The sequence below is a fragment of the Talpa europaea genome (assembly GCF_964194135.1).
Source record: "Talpa europaea genome assembly, chromosome: 15".
In the NCBI taxonomy this organism is placed as follows: Eukaryota; Metazoa; Chordata; class Mammalia; order Eulipotyphla; family Talpidae; genus Talpa; species Talpa europaea.
In genome coordinates this window covers 67,078,243-67,090,301 of record NC_140083.1, presented here as the reverse complement: position 1 = coordinate 67,090,301, position 12,059 = coordinate 67,078,243, and the positions used below count along the sequence as shown (strand labels likewise).

Below are 12,059 nucleotides of genomic sequence, written 5' to 3'. Positions count from 1 at the left end.
AGTGAATCTTGTCATTGTAATCACATGCTCATGATGGGAGGTCATTCTTTGTCTTATGATGGTCATCTATGGGAGGGATGGATAGTCAGGGTAAGAAGGTAAAATTGCCTGATAAAATCAACCAAGAAAAATTTTTTGAGAAGATATTATAATAGTAAAATATGATTGTATAAAGGTAGATGACATTTAACTTTTACTATCCACACAAGGGACAAACAGTTTGAAAATGCATAGTCCAGAGAATTGGAAAAAATGAACAGAATTTACTTCATTCACAAACATGCTGTTATCCTGCAACACTGAGCTTTTGGCCCTGGAGAGACACACTTGAGTAAATCAAAGGGTTGTGTCTGCTTTCATGGGGCTCCTATATTGTTGGAGGCGGCCACCCTGTGTGGTGAGCTGAAGGGCCTTGACCCGAGTCCCTAAGGCATGTGAAAACACATGCATCTCAGAGGAAAACCTCTGGGTGACAGGACTTGGTGTTGAGAGCCTGGAAGTGAACTGCGTACATCTCCACAGTTTGAGAACAACAAAATAATGAGTGAACTTTCCAGGCTCTGGCTAGGAGGCGATAAGATTATGTGTGTGAGATATAACAACCTGGTACCCTACTGTCTGAAGTAAATAGATAATAGTAAGAAAATATACTAATCATTCATACATGTTATCATTATACGGTATGCTTTGATGTTACACCTGCTGCAATTAAAATAGTATATAATGAGCACTAAGACAATAAAGATTTACTGCATGCTGGACATGACAGTCCCCCATGTCTGATTTCCCTCCCCGTCATGTCCCAGGTTCGGAATCACTAGAAGTCCACACTATATCACAGGGAGGATGGACATCAGTAATAACACTAGTAATACACAATGCAAATGAAGTAAGTTCTAACAATTGGGAGAAAAGAGTAATTAGAGTATGACAGAGACCTGGTCTAGATAGAAGAGTTAGTTGAGACTTTTATGATATTGAGAGATCTGAGAAATGAATAATTTTGTTAAGATAGATGCCTGGAATCCAGACATAATAGTCTGAGTGAACAACAAGCAGCAAATGCAAAGGCCTTGTCTGGAGTGAAGATCAGCGGTAGGCCTGGAGTCCAGTTTTGGTGGGGTGGGTGCAAGTGGTCTGATGCAATCCTGGAAAAGACACAGCTTGAATTATGTGAGAAAGACTAATATCTTCAGGTTACTCTCAATCCTTAAAGTCCCCAGTTTGACCCAGGACAGAAGGAAGCTCTTCCTTCTTCACAGTGATACATGGGGCTGCCAGGTACCAATGACCTGGGGCCAAAGACCACTGCTATTGACACAGAAAAGCAAGGTCCTCTGAAATAAATATGAAAATGAAATTTCTATTTTTTGGATAAAATTAATTGATAGTGCACATTTATGGAACAATCAAGTTTTTTTTTTCAGTTCGTCAAAGTTGCGGGCCTCCTAGTAATGTGGTGATAAGTGATGATGACTGAGATACACAAACACTTGCATATACATGTGTGTAAACACATGTATATCCCAAAGTGCATGAAAATCAGGTTTAATGCTATATTAAATGCAGTATGCAAGGGGAAAAGCTTTCATGTGTGACTTTAGTTTTTGACATAATTTCAGATTTAAACATGCCTGAAAAAGTAGCATAACAGATTGATATATACCCTTTACCCAGATTACTCAATGCAAAATTGTTAAAATATTATCATATTTTTTCTCTCTATCATCTATCTATCTATCTATCTGTCTATCATCTACCTATCTTTTGATAGTTGACAAAACATAAATTTGCTCAATCCTCATTGAATGAGAATCTAATACAAGAGTTAGGTGAGCTCTCTAGACCACAGATTTTTTTACTGATCTGAATACTGTCCTGTTGGGAACCAATGTATCTTACAATTCTAGAGATCTTTTACTCTTCAGTCTTGTCTTTAGACCTCAATTTTATGAACAGCTACTGACCATAGAGCTTTATATTGTTTTTGCCTAAGGTCAAGAAAGAGGCTCAGGGCCATTTCAGTGATACTTAGTAAACCTGAACTTTACATGTCAAGAAGTGACCAGTTTGTCACCTTTCGTGTGTTCGATGAAAGTGAGAACCCAGATCCACCAAACAGCTCACCACAGAGAGATTGTTTCTAGCTACGAGAGGTGGACAAGCCACATTGCAAACAAGTTCCTTTCACCTCCTGCATGAGGTTCTTGCTTCAGTCCATGTGATGGATGATTAGTGAGATAAGTTGTATATTAGGGCTAATATGAAATTTTGAAACAAGTTTTATGTTTTCTTGTTGATTTTATTAATCTTGCCCTACTGCACTCAATTAGAGAATGTCAATTTATCCAAAATATATATTGCTAATAAGGTCACTAATGTTTGGCTGCTTCTTTGTACATGCAGATATATCACTTTATAAAAATAGACATAAGGGTCTGTCAAGGGCTAAGAAAGATCTAAACATCAAAATTTTCACATTGTTTTATATTTTTCATTGAAGTTTATATAAGCTGTTGTGGAATAAGAAGCAAATGGATTGTCACTTTGATTGTAATATTTATCTCTTTATTTCTGTTAATGGAAAACAGTTGTCTTGTTGCATTTAATACCATGTAAAAGGAAACTATACTGTGTCATGTCTATAGTTATTATCCCTGATTCTATTTGTAACTGTTGGTTAAAATTCCCACTGTAGATGATAGCTATTTGTTAAGACAACAGTGTAGTGCTATAAATTTGAAACACAATGCACCATATAAGATTGTATAATTTTTAAATTTCAAGTTTTTAGATAGTATACAAAACATTTATTGACATTTATAATAAAAATAGATCATTACTGAAGATAAATACAGATGTCTATTTCTACAAAGAATAAACATGTTTCTGCATATATGATTAAAATACATATTCTCTGTTCTTACCATGTGATACGTCATTAAAATTACTTAATAGGTTCATATTTTATGCCTTAGGTGACTAGAGATAAACACAAGCATCATAGTTCTAACATCTGATTTTAATATGTAGTAAAATGTAATTTTATTCATTGCTTTATTTAACAACTACTTGGAACTACTTGAATCTGATAATTTTAAGTGACTTCTATCACTTGATTTAAAATGATGCAGTTCTTTTTTCACACCTCTGAAATATCAAGTAGAAGTATCTTAGAGATGAGACTACAAAAATTCATCCAGTCCTTTTAGGAAAGAAGATTCCACTGTATTCATTCATGCTTCCCTGACTCTCCCAGCTACAGGACAAGCCAGAACTTCCCCATAAAGTTCCATTGTTTTCTGGTGTCAGGAGATGGGAGCTCTACTAACTTAGGAAGGAAACACTGTGCATCACATTTCTGCTCTGAAATTTCCTTAGGTGTTTACACTCCATAAGCAAATCCTCCCCCCTTCCCCTCAAAAAATTTAAGAAATAAACTGGAAAGATAAATCTTAGGATTTATCTTGAGTGGTTCAGACTCACTCAGCACAAACTTGTGGAGCTAATTTGTTTATTTCTATAATTTATTAAGTGTCTTGAGAGTTTTGTGGGTGTATTTCCTTTTTGTTTTTCTTTGAGCTGAGACTTAGATATGACATCAGGTGTTCACTTTTCATAAACCTGCACTGAAGGTCAAGCTAGGGATGTGAAATGTGAGAAAAGAAGAGAAATAAAACAACAGCAATAATTTATCCCAGTTGGGTCAAGGGATGAAAGTTTTTTTGTGTCTACAGATTTCAGTCTTGCATGCATTTGTATGGCAGTATGTGTGCACACATACACACCCACCCACCCACACCCATTTTTTCTTTCTCACATTATTATTATCAGTCTGTACAGTGTAGGGAAGGAGGAAAGTTATAAATCAAAGTCATTATATTTGTAAGAAATATCTAACTCAATTGTTTAACTTGGAAAAATTCAAGTTTATTCTGACACATGAACCTCTTACATTTTAACTACTCATGCTTATTTCTCTTCTTCTACCAGACAGTGAATTGTATCAATGTGTATTTTTTATCCCATTGTAATAATTATGTTAACTTTATATAAAATATATTGTTGTTGATAAATTCATGTGTCTGCTTGCTCCACTTAGTTTAAGCACTTAAAACTACTTTTTTTTTAAAGGTTTATTTAGTTATGTATACAAGGACTGGTGTGTAGGCCAGAGGTGTGGGAGGGTTGAAAGGATTCACCAGATACAGAGAAGGGAACAGAACAGGTTGATCTACTGAAATATACTGCTGAGGGGAGCAGTGGGTGAGACAGGAGAGGTCTGCTGTGCCATGTCTGTTAGCTCCCTGGCCAGGGATCGAACTCATGCCTCAGTGGCTGTTTATAGCTTCATAGGACTGGGACTTAACCTCTGATCCACCAAAGAACCCCCTACCCGTGCATTTTCAATAATTAATTTAAAAATTGAATGGAAGGTAAATATTTCAGGTGAAAATTTCTTCCTTGAATTTTATCTTATCACATTTATTTATAAAGTTTTCTCACTTCCTTAGTATTTTTCTAACTTTATTATGCAATTTTATAAGGGTTGACATTTACATACATTGTTTATTTTGTGAATATATTTTCTATTTAGTTAGTAGCTGGAAATGTATATATTTTCCTACAAGTGATGAAGAAATGACCCATATTAATTAGTTAAAAATCTTTGAAAATGTTAAAGGAGAGGGTAAAGTGAATAAAAATTTAAGCTAGCTTAATTTAAGCTAGCTAAGCTTAAACAAGTATAGAATTATGCTTAAATTTTCTTTTTTTTTTTTTTTAAAGATTTATTTATTTATTTATTTTTAGATTTATTTATTTATTTATACAAGCACTGGGTACAGTCAGAAGCACGGGAGGGTGAGAGAATTCACCAGAGCCAGAGCAGGGAGCAGAACATGCAGAAGGACCGAAGTACACTGCTGAGGGGAGCAGCGGGTGGCAGGAGAGGTCTGTGCGCCATGTGGGACCCTCCTCTGGTGGCCGGGGAGCAGCTGGGGATCGAACTGGCACTGCAGAGGCTGCGGGCAGCTTCGCAACCCAGTGCTCAACCGCTGCGCCACCGGGGAGGCCCATTATGCTTAAATTTTCAACATCATTATTTTTAATAAAGGCATATAACTTTTCCTTATTTGAATATATATGCGAAAGAAATCTTCATTTAATTTGAATATTCTTTTCTCTTTTCTTAATTTGTATATATACTCCTAGCAAGGGTGGGGCTATTTGCGCTCTGATCCAGTGATCCAGAAAGATTCTCACTAAAAACTAGACTCTGTAAGTCAAGAACCTAAAATTAGGACCTAAGGCCTTACTGGTGGCCTGAGGGTTAATTCTCAGCTCTACCACCACAAAGGTTCACCACAATGGCCTGAGTTCCATACCTGGCCAAGGAGCAACCCACATATGGCACAGCAGACCTCTCTTGCCTTGTCCCCTGCTCCCCTCAGCAGTGTATTTCAGTAGATCTGACTGTTCTGCTCCCCTCTCTGTCTCTGGTGAATCCTCTCACCTCCTGCATCTCTGGTCTATATTCCAGTTCTATGTGAAGTATTCAATCCTAACAGAAGGTTGAAACTGAGTCCCAAAATATGCCCATAGGACTTTCCACAAAACTAAAATATTCTTCCATGTACCAGACCTTACAAAATTATGTACATTGATATTTAAAGAAAAGTATGAAGAATTGCTTAAACTAATGATTGAGCCTATATGTAGATCAACACAGAGAGAAATTTACAGAAGGAAAATAAAGTTCTTCAAATTGGAGACAGAAAAATTCAACTGCAAGTCACACAATCCTAATGAACTTGTCCTACTGTGTGATGTATGATGTCCCTGCTATTGGGCACCAAGTTGTGAGAGGAGGACAACAGCAAGGGATATCGGTGACCTGTGTGTGTCCTCACCCTTATGCTTTAGGACATGGGACAAGACTGAAAAGCAGAAACCACAGAAAACATTTAAAATGTTTTATTTACAAGGGGAGTGGAGAAAGAGAGAAAGAGAGAGAGAGATAACAATTGGATGATATTTCCTACCAACAACAGCAACTGAGGTGAGACACTAGGGTGCAAGTGAAACCTGGAAAAGCAAAAGAGTGACAGCATGCATTTGTTTAGGTTTTAAGGCAAATATGGCTGCTTAACTCTCCCCATAGTTCCTAGTGACCCTGTTCAGGAAGACAGATTCATGGAATGCTGGGAGTTGTAGTCTAAGTGTCTGTGATCTCAGTGGCTTGGAGATGGGTGTGTAGTCTGTAAAGATGTCAAGAGGTGAAGTTCATTTAACATTGCAATCACGGGCTCAGTTTACTCCTACCATTCCCATAACAACTAAGAAAGAACTAACTACAAAATTTCATGAAAACAATAGAATACCTAGCAATCTAAATGCAGGAAGTTATACACCAAGACACATAATAGAAAATTGTCAATTATCAAACATAAATATACTGATATCCAGAAAGAACTAATTTCAAGAAACAGGAACAAGTGTCTCTTCCAAATTTAGTATGCTATACAAAAGACTGAAGTGATGTCGATATATATCATTTGATGTGAATCATTGTTTTATTTAAATTTCTACAGAGAGATTGTATACAATTATGTGCATAAAACATATGCAATTCAATGTTGAACATGCATTTATTGAAATATCCATTACAATAATTATTTTTATGCTTTATAATTTTAAGTATAGGAGCACAAATTTATCAATTTTAAAACATTTTAAATATGTCAAAATCATACATACACTCAGACACACACAATTAGAAACATTTTATAGATTCTAGAAATACATAATTGGAATACCATTCTTAAGATGGGACTATATTGTCCACTTCTACCCCAAGAAACACCTACATAAGTTCTTGCTTACAGATATATAAGTTTTTCCACATGCAAGGTTGATCCTTAAAACCAAGGTGTGGGTTGTATACTATGCAGTTCTTTGAATTTGCAGTTTGATAGGAGGAGAATCTGTAATTAAAAATAAAATATTAACATATGAGAAAAGGAAATGAGAATATTCATTGGTGGGTGTTTATCAAATAATAGAACTTTTCAAAGCATTTGATTGACTCATTACTGACTCATATTGAGCCAGTATGTTTTTTATGATAGGTACAGTTTTGACATTTAAAAGAACAATATCACAAAATTAGACTATTGCCTCAGTAAACAACTGCACAGAGTTCAGTCACTTTTTTTTGCATTTGTTTTAATGGATTTGATATATGATATACTGTTTCAATTTTGCTTAAATATGTATTGACTAAACTAGCCTAAGTAAACAAGGTAGGTGATACAATTTGTATGATACTGAAAAATCCTGTTTATTGATGAAAATGAAATTCAAAAGCTACAAACAGAAAATTAACCTAAAAAATTTGAAAAGAAGGGGGTGTAAGCTGAGGCTATTGGCCTCCAGCAAAATAAAACTATTATGGACACTGTTTTCTCTGGATAGTTCCTGTGAATGTAACATCTATGCATCCACCCACACCCATCAGGGTGAAAAAGCCTATCTCACTTATCTCAGATGTTCTTTCATGGTCACAAGTACACAAATTTCATGTTAATTGACTTGGGTTTTCCAGATGCACCAAAATTATTATTCTGTTGAATCCATTTTTTTCTGTATCTTTATACTTTAGGAAAACTATTTTAGTTACAATGTGTGGAGAGAGAGAGGAATAAGTTCATAAAGAACAAAAAAAATCTGGACTAGTAGAAACGTACAGATCTTGAGAGAGAGCAGAGCCATTCAGCCACGCCCAGGCTTGTTGTTTTTCACTGTAGATGGCTCCAACCCAGTAATATTTTTTACTGAATTTCATAAAGTTCTGCTTAGAGACAGAAACAAACAATTAACATAATTTAAATCTACTCTGGAATAATACTATTTTAAAAAGTTAGTGTCCAACAGAAGATTCAGCCTTTTGATCATACACACTTAAAAGCATTTTTAGGGCTTCCTTGGTGGTGCAAGAGGTTAAGATGCAACCTATGAAGCTCTTGGCAGCCACTGCAGCGCGAGGTCGGTTTCTGGCCAGGAGCTACTCACAGGGCGCAGCAGACCTCTCCTGTTTCACCCTCTGCTCCCTTCAGTAGTGTATTTCAGTCAATCTTCCTGTTCTGTTCCCCACTCTGTCTCTGGGGAATCCTTTCAAACCCCCCACACACACCTCTGGCCCATACCCCAGCTCTTGTATACATAAATAAACAAATCTTTAAAAAAAAGCATTTTTAATGCTTGCTTAAAAAGGTAGTCACAAGTGTATTTTTTACTCAAATATCAAGCCTATCTACTTATTGGGGAAAATAACATGAAAAATCTCAGATTTCACAGAATGAAGACTTTATCATACATATTATGTTATAAAGGGAGTTAGAATTTTACTTCACAGGAGTGTGACATCCGAATTTGATTCTACATCAGAGTCTTAGGGAATAAATTTTGTGGGTGAAATCTTCTCAACCTATAGTCAGTATAGATTCTGCATACAGCTAGAGAAATATTTCCTTTTTTCTTAAGAACTGGGTAATTTTTATGATCATACATTTCATTTTCATTGCATATCCCATAATGATGACAAAATATACAGAATTACAAAATAAATTATAAAATTAATGAAAGCATTAAGATTCAGTTATTTATTTTTTAGAATGATACTCATAATAGATCCTCTTTGAATTCTCTTAAAATGTCCATTATACTTTATCTGACATTTCTCTTGAGCTTTTTTCCAATAAAATTCTGAATTTATCAAATTCCTTAATAAAATTTTATAGGTTTTATAATGGTTAAGTTAAAAGCTATTAGTAAGTCATTAGTTCAAAAAATACTCTTCATTATCTGATACAAAGACCTGAATCTAATTCAGCTTACTTAAATAGTACATATCTCTAGGTCAAAAAATACATAGGAAACCAGAATTAAATACATGCCAATTCATTTCTGTTGTTCATCTGAAGAAGGGTGGAATTATGAGAAGCACAGAAATCACTACTTTCATTCCACATTTTGGATTCATTGGAAATGAAGTAACAGTTACAGCTGTACCCAATCCACCTCTCCTGGCAAGAACAGCAGTCAGAGTCTAAGGAAAAAAAAAAAATAAAGCTTGACTCTTGATATTGGAGATTCTGATTTTTAAATACTCTTTACTCCTATAAAAATTATTGTTTTTTTCCTAAAATTTTCTAAAAAAACTAAATTCAATGTTCAACATCCATTATCATATTTATCTTGACACCTTATAATGTTAAATGCAGGTGCACAAATTCATCAATTTTAAACATTTCAAATATGTGAAAATCATATGATCTGTCACAATTAGAAACATTTTAGATTCTAGAAGTTCATAATTGCAATACCATCCTTATGGAGGATATTTATTGCTCACTTGTGGCCCAAGAATACCTAAATAAATTGTTGCTAAAAAAATGAATTCTCTGAACATCTATCTGAACATAAACTTGGATGGTCAAGAGGCAGTTAAAAAGTTTTTTATGTTGAGTCTTAAATGTACACAATGTCCCGTGTCAATTATATCCCAAAGCCAGAAACAAATTGAAGGAAAAAAGAATAAAATAAAATGAGAAGTAATCACAGAAGATATTGAGACAAGTTATAAAGCACACTAGACAAAGTACATTAAAAATTGTACTTTAACTGCTGAAATCTGTGTACTATGTTCTAGTCATGAGAGATGCAGAAGCAAAGGTAAAGATATAAATTCATGGGTTGTGAGCAAACAGTTAGGTAATTAGCATTAGCTGGGATATATAATAGAACTTATTTTTTATTTATTACTTAAATATGATTGCTCATGTAGGAAAAACTAGGTTATTTCAGGTCAATATTTTCCTTATTTAAATATACAAGTGATGCATATTCAAAGTAATTTAATAATTCTTACAATGGAAGACAATGAAATGAGACTATCCTGCAATTAGTATATTACTTGCATAGCTAGATCACAATGGTTCCATCATGATTCTGTATGAGAAAAACAGGAACTGCATATTTTATCCTCTACTAAACCCAAGGTTTACAAAGTATGGAACCTACCTTTCTGGGATTCGAGGGTGGCTCCTTGAGAGAGTGTTCGCTCAATATCTGGTTTATGAAATGTTATCAGAAATGGTAAAAAATTAATGATTAGATACAAGTTTGTGAAACAATATAATATTCCATGTTTAGTAAATGAAAGCTTTATTAAATGATTTCATCAATGCTCTGAATTTTATGTAAATTGCCCTGAAAAACTTACAGTGTTTCAACACAATTCCCAAAATAGCCATCAACAAAAGGCACATTACTCCTAAGGTCCCAGAAATCCACCTCCATGGAGTGGTGCAAAAACCTATAAAGAAAGAGAGGTAGGGTAGTGACTTCTGGAAAGACATAGGAGCTGAAGATCTCAAAGACAGAAACTATCACAAGAGAATTGAAAAAAAAAAAAGGTATTGGTTTGGAAACCCCAACATCTTCCCAATGAAACACTAGAAATATGAAGACATTGCATAGAAAACTGAAAACAAAAATCTATTCTGTGAGATTATCCACACTTTTTCTTTTTTTTCAAATTCATGTCATTAATGTGATTTACCAATTGTTTATTTGTTGGCATAGAAATTGAGACATTATAGAGTAGAAGTGATCAGACACAGAGTTATGTTTTGGTCATCATAGCAAAATTTCACTTTAATTTTCTCAACAAAAGTCACAAGATATATGATTCTTACTAGGTGTAGAGAAAACTAGAATTCTTTAATAATGCTATTTTTTCAAGGTATCAACATTAGTAAACACACAGAAATAAAATAAATTTGTCTCCCAGAGTTTTTCATGTAATATATCTATCAATGTGTAAATCACTCTTCTGTGCATGTCTCCTAATGTCAAGGTATTCCCTCATGAAGTGCTGTCAGGCTGCTCATGACTCTGGGAGGTCCAGTGGGGAAGAAAAGATAGGATTCTCTGGTCCAGGGATAATCAGATGCTCCCAAAACAATTATGTGACACACCCGGGTGACCAGCATTTATTTCACATATTTTGGAAGATGATTTAAAAGCAACCATTTTGAACAAGACATTTTCTCATTCCCAGAGTTACTTTCTTATAGGAATTTCCTCTCAAGCAATTGGCCACTAGAAGATTCAGAACAATCTCTAAGAACAGTGTCAATAACAGTCTACTGTGTCAGATTATTAATCAGGAAGACCTTGGATGTCAAAACATAAATGGTCAACTTATATAAACTTGTAAGCATTGTCATTAATATTTGGCCTCCCCTATATTTTTTTTTATGCGCAAACTGTGTTGCTCATACTTTGACCTGGTAAATCAGTCCCATAAGCATTTAGTGCTATCCCTGTCAGAAGACAACCTTTTAAACTGTTGGAAAAACTTTCACAAAACAATTTATATGGCAGAATGAAGAATCATGAAAATAAAATTAAATGGAAAATATTGATATATGAAAAACCAAAAAAATCTCATTTTTTCCAGTCCTGTCTTGAAGTTAGCAAATCCATGATATGCACCTTCTAGTTGTTTTAATTTTTTAACTGGTTTGGATTGCACATACCTGCCATGAGGAGAGATGTCCCAGTCCATGCAGGGAAAACTTGCCTGTGCTTGTTCCAGAAGATCCGGGTCACGTCATGGACTGAGCTGGAGGCTGAGCAATCTTGAGTTTGTGTAGGAAAAATGTAAAAGAAAAAGAGAAATTGTGCATTCAAACAATGTTCTTATATCACTATGGACTGGTGAGAATGGATGGACAGTCTGAACCAGAAGCAGCAAAATCACGAGCTTCTGAATGTTCTGGGACCACAATACAGGAAATTGTCACTGTAGCCGCCAACGCCTCCCTTTGTTTATGGTAAAAGGTCAGCATCAGTTTTTTTTTTTTTTTAATGACTAAAGATCAAAATAATTAAAAAAAATATTTGGGGGACTCCCTGGTGATGCAAGATGTTAAGCACAGCACTTTGAAGCTGTCCGCAGCCACTGCAGCACGAATTTGATCCCCGGCCAG

The 12,059-nt window shown here is 34.9% G+C and overlaps 1 protein-coding gene across 1 annotated transcript; it reads right to left on the bottom strand.

Annotated features, from left to right (window-relative positions):
- Window positions 1-8,945: 8,945 nt before the first annotated feature.
- LOC311185428 (natural killer cells antigen CD94-like) lies at window positions 8,946-11,613 on the bottom strand (the record flags this gene model as incomplete). The annotated part of the gene is made up of 4 exons (XM_084256054.1): window positions 8,946-9,109; window positions 10,084-10,131; window positions 10,286-10,378; window positions 11,607-11,613. 4 exons carry the CDS (start codon window positions 11,611-11,613, stop codon window positions 8,946-8,948), a joined length of 312 nt encoding a protein of 103 aa, XP_084112180.1.
- Between the last annotated feature and the right edge of the window lie 446 nt (window positions 11,614-12,059).